This window comes from Nomascus leucogenys, chromosome 2, assembly GCF_006542625.1.
Source record: "Nomascus leucogenys isolate Asia chromosome 2, Asia_NLE_v1, whole genome shotgun sequence".
NCBI classification, from domain to species: Eukaryota; Metazoa; Chordata; class Mammalia; order Primates; family Hylobatidae; genus Nomascus; species Nomascus leucogenys.
Genome location: NC_044382.1, coordinates 84,665,773 through 84,688,182, shown reverse-complemented (window position 1 = coordinate 84,688,182; position 22,410 = coordinate 84,665,773). Strand labels below are relative to the sequence as shown.

The 22,410-nt window shown below is 42.3% G+C and overlaps 1 protein-coding gene across 2 annotated transcripts in view; it reads right to left on the bottom strand.

Annotated features, from left to right (window-relative positions):
• Positions 1-3,806: 3,806 nt before the first annotated feature.
• GPR139 (G protein-coupled receptor 139) overlaps positions 3,807-22,410 on the bottom strand; it is a 42,779-nt gene continuing 24,175 nt past the window's right edge. For both annotated transcript variants that reach the window (XM_003261480.2, XM_030823177.1), the window contains one exon: positions 3,807-4,992. In XM_003261480.2, the coding sequence (XP_003261528.1) occupies positions 4,058-4,992 (935 nt within the window). In that variant the 3' untranslated portion in view covers positions 3,807-4,057. The remainder of the gene's footprint in view (positions 4,993-22,410) is intronic.

Genomic DNA, 22,410 nt, shown 5'->3' with positions numbered 1-22,410 from the left:
CTGGATTTCCAGTTATGATTATTAAAAAATCATCCTTCACTGTCTCAAAGATGTACAGAGGATGTGATCAGAAGAGAATTCAGATTTATACCCAGTAAACTACCTAATTTAGGATTGTAGGGAGCACAGTTCAGTGGTCTTAAATTCTGAACTATATCTGCTAACCAGGAGGCAGATGGAACTCTGGTTTTATTCTAGCACCCAGCACAATATATAAGAAAGATGTCCACTTAAATGTTAAATGTTTAAACCAGCATTCTGCAGTTTGGAGGTTATGATGCTTAGTGAAATAAGCCAGGCACAGAAAGACAAATACTGTATGATTTCACTTATATGTGGAATCCAAAAGAGTCAAACTCATAGAAGTAGAGAGTAAAATAATGGTTACCAGAGGCTGGAAGTAGGTGAGAAGCAGGGAATGGGAGATGTTTGTCAAAGGGCACAAAGTTTGTTAGATGGAAGAAATAAATTTTGAGATCTATTGCATAGCAGAGTGAGTGGAGTCAGTAACAATGTATGTTTCAAAATAACTAAGATAATAAATTTCAAATTTCTCACCACAAAAAAATGATAAGTGAAGTGACAGATGTGTTAATTTAGCTTGATTTAATTATTCCACATTGTATACATATATCAAAACATCACATTGTATCCCATAAGTGTATACAATTATGATTTATCAATTACAAATTATAGTAATAAAAAATCAGCATACTGCAATTGCTTGAACATAGATGCAAATACCAAACACCAAGTGTGCACCGTATTATAATTTATTATAATACAAACAAGTCCAAACACAATATATAATCTAATTAAGAAAATATGAACATTTACTTTTTTTCTATGGTAACTTTCTATTCCATTCTCTGAACTGGAATAGCCAACATTAGAGTCTTTTATTCACTTCGGGTAGGCTCCCCATGTTGAACCAGGAGGTACCAACTGTGCAAAGTGATCTTTTCCAATAGCAGGGTATTTGCAACACACAAGTTCATGCCCATTCTGGTCTGTCTTTTATGGTTTGTCTGTCATTCCCCTCATTTCCTTCCCCATGAGACATTTCAGCCGTCAAGTTGTTCAATAAAAAGACACAGCATGGTGGTGCATATCATCATTGCAATGTCCAACCAAGGACACAAATCATATAGCAAGAGAGAAGCTAGTTAACCATCTTTGAGAGAGGTACCACAAAAACCCATGATAAGGCAATTGCTTTAGTGCCACCAGCAGCAGCCGTTTACGTGACAGGCTTCAAAATTCAAGGCTTTATTGTCAAAACTGGCCTGAAAGAAAAGGCTTACAAGTTTTTAAAGTTTTAAAGTTAAAAAAACCCATTTCATGATGTCCATAATTATTACTATAAATAATAATAAATTAAAAGTCCTTAGTCTGAAATAAATTTTAAGAGATATGAATCAACCTAACCCAATGGGCATTCATTTGCATTTTAAGCAGAAGACAGCAATTCACTGGAGTGCCTTCGAGAATTGGACGTCTTTTAAATATCATTTAGCAAAATATAAAATATATTCAGAGGAAAAGAGATCACAATACCACGTGGTAGAGCCTCTATCGTAGAGAAGTAATAAATTAAAGTGTCTGAGGAAAATGTTCCCAATGCACACCCAGTTTTTAAACATCAACAATTAATTGTTACACACAATTAAAAACATGGAGCAGAGAGCATGGAGAGTCACATACATATTTTCCATCTTATATACATTCTCAAAAAGGAATTGCTTAACCTTTTTAGATATTGCACTTTGACTCATTCATGTATAGCTCAAACTAGCATTTTTCAGAGCTACATGTTTAAAAAATATATATATATATATTAAGTATAGGTAGCCTTTGGTTAATGTCCATTCATAAGGGGGTGTGGTGGAATTGCATCATACACACATTTAATGAACACATGTTCAATTACACGTTCTTGGCAAAAAAGAGACAGAGAGAAATGCAATTTAAGGGAGGTGAGGGAATCTGCTTACCATTCCACTCAATGAGCATACGCCCTGGGGAGCGTGGGAGATGGGAGATCTGTCCCTCAGTCAGACGACTTCCATGAACTTCTTTGAGTGGAAGCATCTTGATGCACCAGGGTGGTCCTAATGTTCTCAAATACATTAGAATCACACAATATGGTCCCTAAATGAGAGCCAGTTCTGTCTTGTCATCAACCAGAGAAACAGCAACTTGTTCCAATGCTAGAGAAAAACTTAGCTGTGTTAGGTTTTGAAAGCAATGGAATATAATTTCCAACATGGCTCTTTTTTGAGGATCTTTTGCAAAGGTAACTTCGGCTCTGTATGGTTTTATCTTTTGCACTGACTTTAGAATCTAATCCTTGGCTCTGATGAGATTCTATTGCAATGCTTTAAAAGGGGTAAGAATTAGGATCACCAGGACTAATATGACCTAAGTTTGTATTGACTTAGAATTGAGAGTATTGGCTGAAGTTTAGGGTTTGTGTTGCCATGGGGCCTTTTCTTACCCCATTCATTTATTGCAAATTCCCTTAAAAAAGATAGACATGTCTTCCAACTTAGGGACAAAATGCAGTAAAAATCCAGCCTGAGGAACTAAATATTCCAGGTGGACTGTCTGCTGTTTTTTGGTCACCAAAAATGTCATGCAATTTCAAAGTCATTTTGGCAAATTTATTCCAAAACAGGGATGAATTCGAATACTGGGAATCTGAGAGAGAAGTTAAAAAAAGAAAAGAAAAAAGAAAAGCTAAATAAGAGGAATATAATCGTGTGTGTGTGTGTGTGGTGCACACATAAGTAGCAATTTCCAGGGATGCCCCTATTCATTACATCCTAGAAATGTTCTTGCCTTGGACAGGCAAGGGTAGAATAAATAAACACACTTATATTTTATAATTTTACAAAGGATCTGGGTTAAATAGCTTTACCAAGAACTGGCACCACCCTTTTGAGCCATGTGCGTCAAAGGGCAGACGAGGCGTCAGCATGGGCACCTTTTGTGTCTGCGTTTGTGGCGAAATGGCAATGCCAGCTGGGCTGTGAGACAGAGCTGAGAACACCTCCTCTCATACCCGCAGAGCTGCAGTTCCTGACCCTTGAATATTAAATTCAGTTCGGAAGTCACTTCAAATAAAACAATTTGGTGAGGGCCTCAGCAAGCAAGGAGGCAGGGTTGGCAACTTGACACTTAAAAAGGCTTCTCAAGGAAGCTCGAGTGATACCATAACAAGAAGCAATTTTGAGTAATGGGATTGTATGCAGCTGACACGGATGGGTTGAAACAATGGCAAGTGTGGGCTTATTTTTTTGTTTTTCTGGGCTCAAGAATTCCTCCTTTCCCCCTGCGCACCAGGCAGGGTCTTTGTTTTGGAGGAGACAGAGAAAATCTATACATAATGATAAATAGAAAACTGCCTTTTAGACCCCAGGTTTGAGATCACAGCTATGTGGGTTTGGAGATTTCCTGAAGAAGCTCTGGCCAGAGTTTGGATGGGATCCAATACTCTTCTATTCCCACAGTGTCATTCTGAAGCTAGGAGTGCCAGAGCCAATTCAACCACAACCCTCTCTAGGACAAAGGGCACCTTGAAAAAATCCTGAAATAGTCATTATTGTTAGCTCCTGGGAACAGCAGAGGGAAGTGATGAATGACCTCAGCTCTTGGAAGAAGAGTGCAGGCTCAGCTACGTGCTTGGTAAGTCACATAAATGAAGGGTTCCCAGTGACTGTGGATGGTACCAGGGCGAAATCACAGACTACTTCTCTACTTTGTGTCCTAACTGGTCACAGGATGATGACACAAGCTCCAATGGCATCTTCAAACTGGTAGGAACTTTTGCTGTCATTGCGACTCTGTGGAAATAAATGCATTAAGTAAAAACAAGCTTCATGCTCTCCTTTCTTCTCTTCCATCTCTTCTCATCTACCAGTCTGAGAATTGCCCAGTCTGCGGGAGACAGGAAATCGGATTAGCACTCTTAAGGAGAGCCGCTCAGCCACAGGATGGGACACCTTCCCATCTGGAAATGGATTAGACAGAGGCAATAGTTGCCACACCTATGGAATCACGGGGATACTTTTATAGGTTTTCCATTTTTGTCATACTGGTACACCAGCATCTTGATGCAGTGTGAGTTTGCCGGCGAGATCCAGGGGCTACTTGTTATGGAAAAGTTATGATTGGTGTAGAACTGTACAGGTTGCTTCTGGCACTTGAAGAAAGCCTTGAGCGTGGCGGCTGCCATGGTGCGGAACCGCTTGCTGATGAAGCAGTAGAGGAAGAAGTTGATGGCTGTGTTCAGAAGGGCTAGCATGTTGGCAATGTCGGACATGATGTGCACCAGCCAGCGGTTCTGGATGGGCGCCCCATAGAGGTGGTAAAGAATCATGATGATGCGGGGGGCCCAAAGTGTGGCAAAGATGGAGGTGATGGTGAACAAGATGGCGGTGGTCTTCCCCGTGGAGTAGCCACGGAGACGAAAATTGCTCTTCCTCCTGAGCTTGTACACAATGATTGAGTTCAAGATGAAAAAGATGGAGCAGGGCACCAGGTAGACGGTGAAGCAGTGGATCCAGATGAGGACGTGATGCACAGAGGTGCTGATGTAGTCTTCAGTCCAGATGTTGGGCCACCAGTAATAGGGGATGCTGGTAAGGAAGCAGGTGATGTAAACACTTACAATGACTTTCCGGGTGCGGGCTGGGTATGAGACTGTGTGGTACTTGAGCGGGTGGCAGACAGCGATATATCTGTCAATGGTTAATGGAACAGTAATCCATATGGAGGTGTGGATGGATGAGAATTCCAGCACTTCTATGATCTTGTCGGGGACCTGAGGCATCTGCATGTTCAAGATGAAATCTTCCAACAGGAAGTCCACAAACACTATGAAAAAGAGGACCAAGATGTCGGCAGCAGCAAGTGCCAAGAGATAGTTGTAGGAGGACTTCTGCCTTCTTGCCACCAGCTGGGAGAGGATGATCACTGTCAAGATATTTGCTGTGGAGAGAAGAAAAACTGGTTTAGCTCTGAAGCAAAAATGACTTCGTTGGCTCCTATGGGGGCCCTAGGCATATGTTTATTTTGCACTCCCATGGAAGTGAAAATGATTGACTCAATGCTTTTGAGGGATAACCTCAGCATTACAAGTAGCACCTCATACAATCAGTGGATACTATTTTAAAGTTATGCTTATATTCTAACACAACCATGAGAGGCGGTGCCTCCATTCTCCTCATCTTAGAAATGAAACTGGGGCTCTGAGAGCCTCACACAGCCATGAGAGGTGGTGCCGCCATTCTCCTTACACAACAATGAGAGGTGGTGCCACCATTCTCCTCACACAACTGTGAGAGGTGGTGCTGCCATTATCCTCATCTTAGGAATGAAGCTGGGGCTCTGAGAGCCTCACACAACCATGGGAGGTGGTGTTGCCATTCTTCTCACACAACCATGAGAGGTGGCGCTGCCATTCTCACACAACCATGAGAGGTGATGCCGCCATTCTCTTCACATAACCGTGAGAGGTGGAGCCGCCATACTCTTCACACAACCATGAGAGGTGGTGCCGCCATTCTCCTCACACAACTGTGAGAGGTGGTGCTGCCATTATCCTCATCTTAGGAATGAAACTGGAGCTCTGAGAGCCTCACACAACCATGAGAGGTGGTGTTGCCATTCTCCTCATCTTAGAAATGAAACTGGGGCTCTGAGAGCTTAAGCAACTTGCTTAGATCTACACAGTTAATAATTCATGGTGATAGGATCCCCTGATCCCAAATCTCATGCTTTTTCTTTTCTTCAATTGCATGAAGAATATGGGGCTGAGGTGGCATTTCCTGCTATATGTGTTCAGGAAAGAGACGGGACTCTATAACCTCTTAAGAACCTCTTCAGAGCTTGGATTTTAGGATCTTTCCTTTTTAAGTAGATTTAAAATTGGAGGTGCAGAGAAGATCATGACCTTCAGGTTAATTTAAAAATAAATTACACTTGTTTTTGGAATAGGTAATCTACGTACACGTACATAATCAAAAATAATAGCAAGGAAAAGTACATTTTCCTTCTACTCTTGTTCTCCAATCATCACATTCCCCTCCCTCAGGGAAATTACAGTTAATAAATAATCTATGCTTATATATGTCCATATAGTGTGCCTGTATTAGGTTGGTGCAAAAGCAACTGGCAAAAACTGCAATTACTTTTGCACCAACCTAATATATAGTTTTTGCATAAACAGCAGCAATGTTTTATTTTTTGTGGGGTCAGATTTGTCTTGAAAATACATCTATATAATTTCTGATCAGTTTTTTTTTTAAAGTCCCCCTGAATTAAGCATATTTAGAAAGTCATTAGGGACTCACTCTGAAATGATATTCCAATGGATAATATCTAGAAGTAATTCTACACATTTATTTTCATTCATTCTCACAGTCAACCCTGAAATTTGAACACTGATAACGCTATTTTGCAAGCTAAGTTCTCAGGAAGCTTACATTCCTTGTCTGAGGTCCAGTGGCAGAGCTAGAATCCAGATCTCTCACTCAGTCTCTCTCTGTCTCTCTTCCTTTCTTGGTAGCCATTTAAAATGTTATACAATAGTTCATATGGAAAAATTCTTATAATAAACACATCTGCAAAACCTGGTGTACTCATCACTCAGATTTAATACATTTTAACATTTTTCCATATTTACTTCAGCTCTCTTTAAAGAAAGAAATGACACTATAGATGCAGTTGAAGTCTCCTCTGAAGAAGCTCTGTTCTCATTCTTTTCCATCTTCTTTCTCTAGAGGCAACCACCATGCTGCAGGCTGTGCGCAGTGTCCAGTGCCATGTCTGCATATTCTTTCTTTCTTTCTTTTTTAGAGACAGGGTCTTGCTATGTTGCCCAGGCTGGAGTGCAGTGGCTATTCACAGGTGCAGTCATGGTGCTTTACAGCTTTGAAATCCAGGGCTCAAGTGACCCTTGCACCTTAGCCTCCTAAGTAGTTGGGACTACAGGTGCACATCACTTGCCCAGCCTTTTGCTTTCTTTTATACTGAAACTGCCATTCTATACACTGCTTTTGTCATTCAACATTGTATTTTTGAGGCCCATTTTTGTTGCTACATGAAGATCTAGTTCACTCATTTGAATTACTACATAGCATTTTGCTGTAGGAACTTACTGATTTATTTATTTATAATTTATTATATTAAATACGTTCATTCATTTAAATTGGTTCCAGGATTTTGCTGTTATAAACCAAAGTTAATATCTTGACATGACTCTCCATGAGAAGTACTTATATATGAAAATTTCTCTGGGGTAATGTATACACGGAAGTATATTTATTATGTTTTAGAGTATGTGCATCCTCATCTTTAACAGACACTGCTGAATTGCTTTGTAAAATTTTACTAATTTAGATTCTCAATAGCAGAGTATGAGAATTCTAGTTGCTCCATATCCTCTCAGTATTACCAGTTTTTTTTTAAGTCTATGCTGTTCTTGTTCTTGTCCTAAGCACTTTGAAATAACATTTTGAAGTGGTGGAGAGTTAAGGTACTGATTATATTAATTAGCCAGGATTCAATCCCAGGACCAATATCCATGCTCAAAACCAGTCTGCAATATTGATACTTATTCCCAGTGGGGTGGGGGTACCATGAAGATATGCTATACTGCACACAATGTAGAGAAAAATGGTGAGTATGTCCTACTTAAGTCACTACTTAAGAAAAGAGACCCACTAAAGGTCTTTATATTTGTAAACTTGATATTTCAAAACTGCATTAATGCATTCATGCATTATGTACCTATTCTGAGCTGTGCCCTTGAAGGGCATGGTGAACAAAATAGACATGGTCTGTTTAGCCTGCATGGAGCTTAGATTCTGTTAGGCAAGAAAAACATCAGCTGAAGAGCCACGGAAGAAAATGCATTAACTGCAAGCTGTAGTGAATGCTATGAAGGAATGTTTTGGAGTAGGAATCAGAAAAATCTTTACTGAGATTTAGAAGACCAGGAAGAGGTTAAAAGGCAGAAAAGTTGGAAGGAGAAAGTGTTTCAAGCAAAGGAAACAGCATGTGCAAAGGTTCTGAGGAGGAGAAGTATGAAGAGTTAGGTTTATTAAGACCAAGAATACTTATATTGAGTTCTGCTTGCTTTGTAAGCATCCTTGCATTTTATAGCTCTCTTTTATTAAACAGCCTTGCTGTGTTCTGTTGAAAAGCATTTCAAAATGTTTTATTCATCCAGAAATTTTTCCAAAAAGTACTTAACGTCTGCTTTCTGTAGGCAAATACCTGTGTATAGGCCTAAGGTGGATATACATTGGGTACTCTGGTGGATACACATAAAGTCTCTACTCAGAGAGTGGAGAAACATCATATAAGTGGCTAAGTATTAAAGAGATAAATGAGAACACAGTATACAGGAGCTGCTGGTGAACAGATACAGAAAGAAGGACAAAAGCTTTGGTGAAGGGTCCTGATTAAAGGCTTGGCTTCCAATCCCTGCTCCTCTGACCTAATCATATATAGTCAGAGTTTCATTGAACCCAAGCTGTAAAGAGATTGAGGTCTAAAGGTCTATTGAATCAAGGGTATAGGAGTTCAGTTGCTAAGAGTGCGGGATCTGGGGCTGGGCTGCCTGGCTGTTATTACCACCTTGACTTTAGACAAGTTTATTCAATATTTCTGTGCCTCAGTTCCCTTCTTTATAAAATGGGGTTATCAGTCTCTTCTTACACTGCCAATAAAGGCGTTTCCAAGATTGAGTAATTTACAAAGGAAAGGGGTTTAATTGACTCACAGTTCCACCTGGCTGGGGAGGCTTCACAATCATGGCAAAAGGCTAATGAGGAGCAAAGTCACGTCTTACATGGTGGCCAGCAAGAGCTTGTGCAGGGGAACTCCCCTTTATAAAACCATCAGATCTCATGAGACTTATTCACTATCATGAGAACAGCATGGCAAAGACATGGCCCCATGATTCAACTACCTCCCACTGGGTCCCTCCTATGATACATGGGGATTATGGGAGCTACATTTCAAGATGAGATTTGGGTGGGAACACAGTGAAACCATATCATGTGGTTAGTAAGACTATCCACCTCATAGGGTTGTTCTGAGGGTTAAGTGAGATAATTTTAATAAAGTGGTTTAAACAGTGCCTGGCACGTGAGAAGTGTGTAATGGATGGTAGCTATTGACTGAGAGTCCATTCATGCAGCAAATGTTAGCTGGGCATTGACTATGCCGGGCATTGGATGAGGCTTTGGAGATACAGGTATTAACAAAGTGGATAAGTTCCCTTTTGCCATGGAGTTTATAATATAATGAGGGAGACAGACAATAAATAAACACACATGCAAATGCACAACAGAATGTCAGATATGATACTAGGAAGAATAACACTAAGGGATGAGAGAAGTTTATGGGGTAGTAACTTTTAGATTAAAAGCGACATTTCGGTCCTATCAAGGATGAAGAGAAGGGAGGCCAGGCACTGTGGCTCACGCCTGTAATCCCAGCACTTTTGGAGGCTGAGGGTGGTGGATCGCTTGAGGTCAGGAGTTCCAGACCAGCCTGGCCAACATGGTGAAACCCCACCTCTACTAAAAATACAAAAGTTAGCCAGGCATGGTGGTGGGTGCCTATAATCGCAGCTACTCAGGAGGCTGAGGCAGGAGAATCACTTGAACTTGGGAGGTGGAAGTTACAGTGAGCCGAGATCGCACCATTGCACTTCAGCCTGGATTACAGAGTGAGACTCTGTCTCAGGAAAAAAAAAAAAAAAAAAAGGAAAAAAGAAGATCTAGGGATCTGTCATGCAAATATTTGTGGGAAAAGGATTCTAGGCAGTGGGATTGGCAAATGCAACAGCCTTGTGGTGGGAATCAGCTTCTTATGTTCATAGAACAGAGAGACATGAGAATGGTTTCCCATTTTACAGATGAGGAAACCAAGGCTTGGATTTTTAGATAATTTGCTCAAAGTCACAAACAGAACAAGTAAGGGAGCCAGAGAAAAATGAAAATGGTGACCCCAGCTCTGTCTGACTTTCTGGCTTAATAGATTCTGCTTTGTTTATTTTCAGTCATAGAAAAGCGTTCTCAACATAAAGAATGCGTTTCCTATTCCTTAGGTTGCCCCTGACTTAGAAAAGTGCCATATTTTCTTGCAACCTCTTTTTTTCTTTTTGCTGAGACTGAGTTTCGCTCTTGTAGGCCAGGCTAGCGTGCAATGATGCGATCTCGGCTCACTGCAACCTCCGCCTCCCAGGTTCAAGCAATTCTCCTTCCTCAGCCTCCCGAGTAGCTGGGATTAGAGGCATGTGCCACCACACCCAGCTAATTTTTTTTTTTTTTTAAAGCAGAGATGGGGTTTCACCATGTTGGCTAGGCTGGTCTGGAACTCCTGACCTCAAGTAATCCACCAGCCTCAGCCTCCCAAATTGCTGGGATTACAGGCGTAAGCCATCATGCTCAGCCACAACCTCTTTTTCCCCCCCATCCATCAAACAATGCCCACTTTCCTTTTCACATCCCTGCTTCCCAAGAAGGCAGGATGTATAAATGGCGGGATGTCCCCAGAAAAATTGCTCTATGTGTATATATATATATATATATATTTACACACACACATACATACAGGTTTAAGTTCCTGGATAATATATATATATATGTGTGTGTGTATATATATATATGTTCTATAGAGAGTGACTTTCCCACTTTTTCTTGCTCCCCAGCTGAACCCTGTTTGAAGTGTGATGCTAAAAATTCTCCATATCGAAGCTCTTTAAAAGTATTCCAGCCCCATCTAATTAATGCTTTAAGTCAGGCAAGTCATCAACTCCAAGTGAAATTGCTAGGTATTCATATTTGACATTTCCTTAAGTTTCTAGTGATTGCCTCTCTTGAGAAACTAACCCGCAGACACTGAGTTTCCCATTTCTTTTGTACAGGTAGATTTTCCCCCAAGGCAACATCAAGAACATGTGGGAGATCCTTGGGGTGGGAGAAAGAAGTGTGAGCTGAGGAGACCCAGAGGGGAATGGTGCGATGCCTGTGTATTGATTTTCTGAAAAAGAAATGAAAAGGTAGAGCCTTCAACTCTTAAAAGCTTGACATTTGCTATAACTTCCCATATTTAAAAATTCTTTCATTTCCACAGTTGCACATTTTCCCCAAAGGGAAAGAGTGATGTTGACAGGGTCTGTGTGTATTTGTAAGGGGTGAGTAAATGAAACCGAAGTTCTCACTGCCTGAAATTCCATTTCTGAGCCTTCCTGCCAAACTGATCCAAGGATTCCATTGTTGAGGAAACCCAACCAATCCCATCCAAGCAAGCCCCGCCGAACTTCACGACCAAAATGTCAATGCTTCTAAAAAGCAAATCCTTTCTGTCAATGGTGTCGTCGGACAGGTTTAAGTTCCTGGATAATAAAAAGCCCATGTTTTGTGACTGCAAATCTTCTTGGATATATTCTTGAGGGAATTCATTTCCCGCATTTTGCAGCTTACTGTGCTCAGGCTTGGGAGGATTTGGGGAGTGGCTGAGAGAACAACACAGGTTTTGTTGTCAGACCACACCACTGAATCGTCTGCAGGGTCAAGGTCTTCTAGAGGTATTTTCTGTGTCTGTGATGACTAAGGGGTCTCTGCAGGTTCCTTGGAAGAAGCAGCTGGACTGGGAGTTCTGAGTTTGTATCTTTTAGTTCTGCTACATTGCCTTTTTCTTGTCTTTAAAAACTATTTTTTCAATTACAAAAGTAATACACACTTGTCAAAAATTAAACATTATATCAGTGTCTAATAATAATAGTAATAGAATTTGTCTACTTTTATTGTGTATCCACTGTGCTCAGGAAACTTCTAAGCATCTTACACACGATATCTCACTTAATCTTCACAACTACCCTGTGTAGTGGGTACCATGATTTAAAAGCCCTGAGGTTCAGAGAGGTTAAGTAACTTGTTTGAGATCACACAGCTAGGTAGTGAGCCAGGACATTAAACCAAACTGTTAAATGTATAAACTCAGGAGAGTTTATAAATTTAATGACTATATTAGAAATTAGAAGGGGAAAGTCTGTCAAAACCCCGTCTTCCATGGATAATGTGTCAGCTAGCCTTATAGGTGAACCCTTGTGTACCAAGCCCCCTGTTACACATGCCTCTATGTAGTCTCCATGCCTTGAGTTGGAGCTGGCCCTGTAATTTACTTTTGACCAATACATTATGGCAGTACTGATACTGCATGACTTCTGAGGCTAGGTCATAAGTGGGTCTTTTGAACACATGCTGTTGGTATGCTGTTTCTTGGAACCCAGTTGCCTTTCTGTGAGAGGCACATGCCACTTAGGCCATGTGTAGGGCCTCTGGTTGAAAGCCTCAGTGAAGCTCATGGCCAATATCCAGCATCCACTGTCACCCATGGGAATGAGCCATCATGGATATCCAGCTCAATAAAGCTCCCAAGTGGGTATAGTCCCACTGCTCACTGGCTGCAAATGCATGAGAGACCAGAAGCAAGAACCGCCCAGCAGAGCCCAGTCAGCCCAGGAACCATGACAAATAATCATAAATTGTTGCTTCTAGCCTCTAAGTTTTGGGGATTGCCATGCTGCAATAGATAACCAGAAGTTTCTTGGCCACTTGCTGTTTATGTCTCCAGGATGCTTATATGCCCACAGTAATAGTACAACTAGTAATAATAACTATCCCCACAAAATGAGATTATACAATAATATTGTTGTGCAACTTGATTTTTTTCACTTAGACATGAATAATAGATTTTTCCATATGTCAATGATATTCATGAAATATTCACCTATTGCTGGACATTACTTATTATGACTATTTTTGTTACTACAAGCATCAAGTTCATGAGGCATTTTTGTGCATTTCTTTTCGATAAATTCCCAAAAGTAGAAATGCTGGTTTAAAGGGTAACACACTTTTCTTCCCTCTTTCCCTCCTTTCTTCCACTTCTCTCGTATTCTCACTCCCTCTCTCCCTCCCTCCTCAAGGCAGCTAAGAGAATTTGTAAGATGGAAACGAGCTCAAGTTGGAGGCTACAAAAGGATTTAGGATAGATGTCAAGAAGAACTTTTTTGATTCCAGTGGCAGTTATGTGAAGAAGAGCAGGCCACTCTTGAGCACAGTTGCTCAGTCCACAGGGGTCTTAAGAATAGAAAAGAGAATTGCCTATTTGGGATCATTAGATTCCTGGAGTGACCTTCTACAAATCCTAGTTCTCTGCATCCTAAATTTCTGAAAAAAGAAGCCACTCACCCCTTTCAGTCACAATCCCCTGTGACTTAAAAGCATCTCTCCCTTTGCTTGAGCCAGGGAGGCAGAGGTTGCAGTGAGCTGAGCTCGTGCCACTGCACTCCAGCCTGGGTGACAGAGTGAGACTCTGAAAAAAGGAAAGGAAAAAAAAGAAGAAAAGAAAAGCATCTCTCTCTGACAAAGTTGCCATCTTTTGCATCAGAAGAATCAGTGCTCATGTTATGCAGACTCCTGGCTTTGTGGACAATTGCAGCGGTGTTATTTTACCTGCTTCTGGGAGGTACTCCAAGGGTGGATTTTTAGGAAGATCAATTCCTAAGACTCCTACATAAGAAGTCAGCAATGCCCTTGTTTAGATCAGCTGAGGGGTAGAGACCGAATTGTATGATGGGGCACTGCCTCTGGTGGCTGCCACCTCCCTCACTGTTACCTGCCCCACTCTGGACCCTGGGATGGAAGAAGGGTAAATAAAAAGATGATGCTGACTAGACTCGGTGGTCAGTCTTTTAGCTTCTGCAGAAGGTGCTTGGAGGTCTCCAGGAGGTTCGATGTTGATCGGTCCCCTAGGAGAGAAGCAGGAAAAAGTTCCCCAGGGCTGCTGTCCCACCATACGTCTCCAGTATCAGGCACTGACAGCTGGCCAGTGGCCATCTTTGTTTTCTGTTGTTTCTCTTGCCCCAAGGCAGAAACCTGGGAATGTGGAGCTTCTTCCTGCAGTTGGTTAGTAGAGGCACGAAACTGGTTGTAGACTAGCGAGGTGGAGGTTAGGCAGTGGTATCCTCCTACCATGGTAAAGACTACCCCTTGGGAGGATGGCTTTCTGTTTCCCCAAAGGGCCATTTTTATTTTTTTGCAGGCTGACTCTTACCCAAAATATTTGGGTACCTAAGAACCTATCCTAGTTGGGAGCATAGTGGTTAAGAGTACACTCTCTGGAGGCAGCCAGCCCAGGTTCAAATCCCAAGACAGCCATTTACCAACTGTATGATGGTGAGCAAGTGAGCCGATGTCTCTGAGCCTTAGTTCTTACATCTGTGAAATGGGCATCATAATGAATAGTACCCACATAGGATATTATGAGGATATATAAAATAATATAGGCACAATAGGCACAGTTCCTGGTACATAGCAAGCACTCAGAAAACATTAGCTACTGTTACTTTTTAACATTTGGCTAGTTCAGTTCAGCAGACAATTACTGAGCATCTTCTAGAGGCGGGAACCTGCACTAGAAGCAAAGATGAGTAGGAGAGAGTCAAGCTCTCAAGGAATCCCAGCAAAGATTCTAGCTTCTCCCCATGGCTCATTCCATTCACTAACAACCCTGTTAACCTATCAGGAAATTCTTCATTGCCTCTACCCTAAGCCTTCTAGTTGCAGCTGTATTCCAAACCTTACCCTCAACTTTGTTTCTCTGCTTGGTGGAGAATAACATTGGTCATCATGTGTAGAATCAAACCCTTAAAAGCCATTATTGCATGATGATTCAGTTGTCTCTTGCATCCTCTGAAATAGCTTTTGTTCTCTTAAAATTTTAGTTCCCATTTTGATAGCTCTTTAATTTTCTTTGTAGCTTCACTATCATCTCCTCTTTATTATTTTTCTTGTGAAGACCTCTTTTTTGTGTTTTTCTTTTTTTTTTGACTACATTTTAGCACTTGAATGGATTCTTTTCAAAGCTAGAATCGGCATTTTCTGTTTCTTTGTATCTCCCTTTATAAGGGATCATGTTTCATCTTCAGTCTATTGGTAATGGCTGTCTGGGTGCCATGTTGAAAAGTATTCTAACACCATGCCTAGGCTTAGTGGTGCTTTGATGGATTGGTGATGTCTGCCAAGATGGAACACATGTTGTGAATTTGTCCTTGGGGTCTTGGGCCCTGGATCCGTGGTGCAGCCTCCCTGGCTTCTCCCAGAAATTAGCAAAGCAGTGGTTTCCAATGTAGACCAGAACAGTTGAGACCTAGCAAGTCTCCTCCTTGCTGATGAGTAGGCAGCAAGAGATAAGATGGCTGCTATCCCAGGGCAGTCTGACTCAGGGCAATGGAGAAAGGTGAGTCAGCAGCCGGGCTGCAGGGCTGGAGTCAGCCTTGCCAACCAATTGACCTCCTCTTGACAGCAGAATTGGTTCTGGCTTTTTGACCATGGACAGCTTCATTGGGTAACCATAATAACTGCCAGACCTCGATCATGAAACCACATCCAAGCCAGCCAACAGACCCAATGGTTTCCAAACTGTCTATCTCAGTACCAAAGTTCATTTTCTAATGACTGTCCTGTGTTGAGCAGCACCTACTATGTGCTGGGTGGCTTTGCATAGATGAGATCATTTTACATGATTCACTGATGAACATATTTATTTTTAAAATTATGCATTTAGTTTTAATGGTATTAGAGGAATGTTATTTCTCCATGTAGGGTAGTGATAAAGACATGCTTATATAATAAGGTCAGTTTATTTAAAAAGAGAGTTGATTAAAAAAAAACAACTATGAGGAGATGGCAGTGCAGGTAGAATATAGGCTTCTGGTCTTCATTTTACAAATGAGGAAACTGGTATTCAGAGAGGGTAAGCCACCTGCCAAAGATGGCACAGCTGGTAAGATGAAGTACCTTGAAAGGACTTGATGGCACTATCTTGGGTCAAGTTTCATACCAAGTGATGAATGCAGTGGTGTTTTCTCAGTTCTGGGAGTTTGTCACAAAGACAGATGGGGTCAGGGCTTTACGAGAACAAGTCCTGAACATGCAGGTGGCTCTCCAGCAAACAATGAGCGGAGGAGTTACCAGAGAGGAGAGGATACTTAAAACCAGAGACATGGATTTTGGAGCCTGGCAGACCCCGATCTGCCCGAGCCTTCCAGATCTGCACTTTTCTAGCTGGTGCTTTTGGACAAGTTGTGTAAACATAATGAGATTCGGACTCCTTACCAATAAAATGGGAGTAAAAATGGTACCTGGTTCAAAGGGATGCTGTGAAGATTAGAGAGAATTGTGCACACAGACCTCTTAGCACGGAGTCTGGCCTAAAGAAACCACTCAATAAGCAGTCATGTTATTAAGGACACATAAAAATCAGTCCTGCTAAGGTGATAAATTGAACCAGGCAAAGGCTCAATGAGAGGGAAGAAGCACTGGTAATTCTGGGAACAGTCTTCTGGCATATTTCTTGATTTGTGAGAACTAGCTCTAGAAAAGACCCTATTTCTCAGACTCAATCGATGAAAATGTCCTTAGACTTCCCAAGTTTGTCAGGAGATGCCACACTGTTAGGTTGGGCTCCGATATAGACCCCTGTCTGCTACTGGACAAGCCACCTTCCTTCTTAAGGCCTCAGTTTCCATATCTGTAAAATGAGCGAGTTCATAATAGGCAATAATAATGATAATGACAGCATCGTGGCTCACATGTAGGGAAGATGAGTAGGAGTTTAACAGGCAGATAAGACACAAGAGGGCTCTCCAGGGAGAGTGAACGGCAATGTGCAAAGGTAAAGAGGCGTGAAAGAAGAGATCCCTACTGTTCCCTCACAGTAGCTAATAGCTATTGAGTGCTTATATCGTATTAGGCACTGAGCTCACATCTTCATATACACCAAGTATACTGCATGTCTATAATATGATATATTACCTAACATTATAATATCAGGCAATACCTAATACCTACTGTGAAATATTTAGTACTAAATCCTTACTAGTAAAGTAGGCACTATTTTCATCCTCTTACAGATAAAAAAGACTCAGGCTTGAAAGGGTTAGGAAGTTGACTAAAGTTGTATGCAATGGTATCAAATGCCTCTTCCAGTTTTCCTGCTCTCCAACACCTGAGCAAGGCTGGTACATTTAACAATAACAGTTCCCTTTATTGAGCACTGACTGTTTGGCTCACTTGCCAGAGGTTTCACTTGCACTTTTTTTTTTTTTTTTAGACTGAGTCTTGCTGTGTCGCTCAGGCTGGAGAGCAGTGATGCAATCTCGGCTCGCTGCAACCTCTGCCTCCCAGGGTCAAGCAATTCTCCTGCCTCAGCCTCCCAAGAAGCTGGGATTACAGGCATCTCAGCTGTATTCCCACCATGCTCAGCTAATTTTTATATTTTTAGTAGAGACGGGGTTTCACCATGTTGGCCAGGCTGCTCTCGAACTCCTGACCTCAGGTGATCCACCAGCCTCGGCCTCCCAAAGTGCTGGGATGACAGGTGTGAGACACTGCGCCTGGCCACTTGCACTAAATTTTATCCTCATGCAACATCATGAGATAGCTACTATTAATATCCCTATTTTAAAGACAAGAACACTGAGGCTCAGTGAGGTTAAGGAATTTGCCGAGATCAAACAGTAAGTATGTGCTAGACCCAGGATTCAAAAACAATTTGTTAGACTCTAGAGTGCATTTGATGCACTTGCTTGTCCAGATACCTCCATAATCAGTTCAGGGAACTGACCATTAAATAGAAATGGGCCAGCTGTTTTCTTTTGTAATATATTATTATTATTTTTAAACAGTGTCCATCGGCTGGCACGTATGAGGCATGAGGGAAGTTGAGAGAAGAATCAATTTCAGAGCAGTCATATGGCCTTTGAGAATGCTCGCCACTCCCAGCCCCCGGGAATCAGTGGGGATAAGGAGATCTGGGGAGCTAATCACCTCCTCGAAATCCAGGGCATACAACTGAGCTCCTGCCCATTGCCCCTTTTCAATAGCAAATGATGCTCCCCACTGGCTGATTCTCCATTGTTTTTGCCCCACGTGCTCAGCGTCTGCCAGTCCTGCCCATCTACTGACTTCCAGCTAGTGACTGCCTTGGCCAGGGGATACTTATTTGTTTTTGCTGTTTTGTGGACCCAGGGGTGATGGTTATTGGGTGCGAGGGACCAATAGGAAATCAGAGGCTTCTGTGCTCTTCATCTGGAGTTCGCTGGGGTGTCAGAGGCTAATTGAGGCTCTGCCTCGGTTGTCGCTGTTTGATTAAACATCTTGTGCTAAGCATCATCCATCTGCTTCTCCCAATGGCTGCCAGGGTAGGTATTTTTAGCTGTGGGCAAATAGCTTATCAATTGTGCATACAAAATGCAGCCAACACAAAGCCATCATTTTCCATTACCCTGCCTCATTCTCCCATGAAGACAAGGACAAAGGAAGAATTAAATAAGATGGGCATTCTCTTATTCATTCAACAAATGTTTACTGAGCTGCTCACTGTGAATCAGGCACTGTTCCAGACACAGAGATGCAGCGATAGACAAACACACAAGTGATTTGCATCCACAGGGAGCTTACAGTCCATTCTGACCCATTAGAATTCTGCTCTGCCGCCAACTAGCTCTGTGGTTTGGGTAAGTTTCTCATCTCTCTGAGACTTCTTTTATCCCCATAGCATGTGCTGAGCGTGTATTATGTGCCATTTTCTGTGCTGGGGCTGCAGGTGAGGGATGGCAGATCTATTTCACCCTCTAGTGAGGGAGGCAGAGAGGGAAAGAGGCTACATGACCAAGTGGTAAGTGTAAGCCAGGAGGCCGAGGCATTTTCTTGGGCACTTGGAGAGGAAGCAGCAATGAGTTCTGGGTTTTGAGTTTATGGCAAGGGAAGCCTTCAGAGAAACATGCAGGGGAAGATTGAGGAGAACGGCACTCGACGATCCGGGAATGGTAGGGACTGTGAGTAACACAGTGAAGAAACAGAAGCATTAAAAGAAAAATAAAAAAAATGGCCAGGCTCAGTGGCTCACACCTGTAATCCCAGCACTTTGGGAGGCCGAAGTGGGAGAATTTCTTGAGGCCAGGAGTTTGAGACCAGCCTGGGCAACATAGTGAGACCCCGTATCTCTACAAAAAGTTAAAAAATCAGCTGCGTGTCATAGTGCAAGCCTGTATTCTCAGCTACTTGGGAGGCTGAAGCAGGAGGATCGCTTGAGCTCAGGAGTTGGAGGCTGCAGTGAGCTATGATCATGCAAAACAAAAACAAAAACAAAAAACAAACTTTAGTCAGTGACTCAAGCTGTCTTTCTAGTCTTAAAACTTCTCTTCTTAGGGATTTTTTTTTTTTGAGGTGAAGTCTCACTTTGTTGCCCAGGCTGGAGTGCAGTGGCGCCATTTCGGCTCACTGCAGGCTCTGTGTCCCAGGTTCAAGCGATTCTCCTGCCTCAGCCTCCCAAGTAGCTGGGACTACAGGCACCCACCACCATGCCTGGCTAAATTTTGTATTTTTAATAGAGATAGGGTTTCACCATGTTGGCCAGGCTGGTCTCGAACTCCTGACATGGGAGGCCTGGCTTGGCCTCCCAAAGTGCTGAGATTACAGGCGTGAGCCACTGTGCCCAGCCCTTAGGGATCATTTTTAAGGGACAGCTGACCTGTGTGTCCTGCAGCTAAGGCCATGTATAAATTGCAAACAGCAACTATTGACTTTGCATCCTCTAGCTCCTTCCTCATATTAGGTCTGCATCCAGTGTCTCCAACTTAAAAGAATAAAAAGCAATAACACGTGACATCAGGGGGAAAAATGAACTAGTCTATATCAAGGTTCCAGAACATGTTTTATGGTTCATTTACATACCCAGGGTTCCATGGCAGCAGGTGTCATGAAAGCTGACCACAATTATAATGACCACCACTTTAAGGATTCAGAAGGCATGTCAGGGGCTTCTAGTGTCATCTCAGAAAGACAGGTGGCAGAGTACAGATTCTGTAGCCAGGTTGCTGAGTACAGATTCTGGAGCCAGGTTGCTGTGTTTCAAACTTGCCCCTGCAGCCTTCTAGCTGTGTGACCTTGAGCAATTTACTTAAGCTCTCTGGGCCTTCAGTTTGCTCATCTATGAAAAGTATGCTGATATAGCACCTATCACAGGTTTTTATGAGGATTAAATAAATTAATACAGGGAAAGTGCCTGGTACTAGGCATGCTATACACTTTTTATCTTCATTACTATTAGACAGGGTAAAAGTTTGGAAGGGCAGGAAGTGTGCCTGCTTTGCTGATTATTATTAATATATTGCCAAGCTCTTACACAGTTCCTGGCATACAGTAGTTTCTCAATAAATACCTGTTGAATGAATAAATGAATGAATAACTATGAATATAGATTAACTTAACATTGCAGACAAGCAAAAGGCTGGTTAACAGTTTTGAATATACTTAGGGTTTACTGCAGAAAATGAATCAGGTGATGTAATCCAGGGTAATTGGAAATTAATTGGAAATTAATTTGGTGTTCAGTGTGTGGGAGAGATCTTTTTGGGACCGTTAGCTCTCTGAGAAGAGGGTTTGTGCCAGAATCTTCCACATGAATCCAATTCAGTTCAACATAAATTTAGTGATGCTCAACCGTGTGCCAGAGCCTGGGTCAGGCTCCCAGAGTACAAGATCCGTTCCTTAGGCTCAAGGTGCTGAGAACTTACTAAATAGATTGTCCCAAGGCAGCATGGGGCGTCATTTCAAACTCCCTCCTCCCTTCAACGGCACCACGTTAGGTTTTGCAAACTCAAATGATGACAGGGCCTGGGCAGGAAATATAAATGCGTGGAGTGGGCATGCCATGTGGGCACCTCCAGTGGGCAGGATATCACATGCCCCATTGCAGGAGGGTGGTCACCGTTTAGCTCCACTTGGTAGTTTCCCATGAGGGAATGACAGCCAACTGTAGTCAGGTCTTCCAGTGTTTCAGGAGAGGCTTGCAAGCAACACAGTTACACACTCCATCCCAATACACAGTGTGGTCCATGGGTTGCAGGTTTGAGACCTCTGCTTTATCAGCCAACATCCAAAATCTTTGCACAACCCACAAGTTACCTCCTGGACCATCAGCTCCCTTCCGCAACCCCTGCAAATGCACCTTGCCACTTCATTTTAGGAGCCATTGCCTGAACGTGCAACACACTTTCCTACCTCCATAGCATTGCATGGGCTATTTCTTCTGCCTGAAATACCTTCCCCACCCACAACCCTTTGCCTAGAAGACTTTATTTTTAAAGCCTTTTCTGATCTCAATGCATTGAGTTAAGCACCTCACTGGCCAGAGTATTTAACACATTTTTCTGATGATATCCTTCAAGATCTGTATCACCCATTCACTGGGAGCCCCTGGAAAGCAGGGACTGTATCTTTTTACTCTAAACCTTGAGGACCTATCACAGGGCTGTCAAAGAGTATGCACTCCATCAATGTTTGTGGAGTGAAAGAGTGATGGATGGATGGATGAATGGATGGATGGATGGATGGATGGACTCCCCAAGGCTCTCTCTGTGTGACATCCATCTGTTTGCTGTCATTTTCATGGTGTTCCCTTATATGTGTGATGACTGATCTCACCCCTTTCCTCTGTTTTTTTCTCTCTAAATCCAGTGTCTATGTAGCTTCTTGGGCACTCCTTTCTGTTACCTTCTATAATAGCTATTGAATCAAATTCGCCATTTACTGACTTGGGCATAACACTTAAGTCAGTTTTCTCATCCGTGCAGTGGGGACATCTTTCCAAAGTGCTGTTAAGAAGACTGAGTAATTTAATGTGCGAAATCATCTGTACCATGCTTGGCATGGAGTAGATGCTCAGAAATAGAATTCATTTCCCTATTGAATGTGATTGACAGTTTTGCTCTTAGAACACTTTTCCCTTGTTGAAATGAGGAAAGGTTAAGAGCTCTGAGAATGAAACCAGACTTCATGGGGTTGAATTCCAGGTTTGCTGATTCCTAGTCTTGTGACCATGGCTAAGTTACTTGAACACTCCATGCCTCAATGTTCTTCATCTGTAAAGTGGGGATAGTAATGCCTATCTCATATGATTCTTGTGGGAATTAAATACATTAGCACAAATGAAGTGCTTAGAAGAGCACCTGGCACGTGGTGATGCTCAAATGTTATTTTTGTTGTTCACCAACCCAACCTAAGTGAGGAGGATTTTGCATTTTCATCAAGCCCACTCAGGCCAGCTTCCTTCACTTTCTTTCCATTGCAAATAGTGACTCCCTAATGTGTTCAGGCACCTTGCCACAGGTTGCAGATGTCAGTAAACCTGAAGAACCAGTTTCTGCCCTCCTGGAGGCTCTAGCCTGGCAGAGAAGCCAGATAGATACTCAGAGAGAAGCTCCATGATGGAATAAGACAGTATACTATGGGAGCACTTAGGAAGAGGGAAGAATCT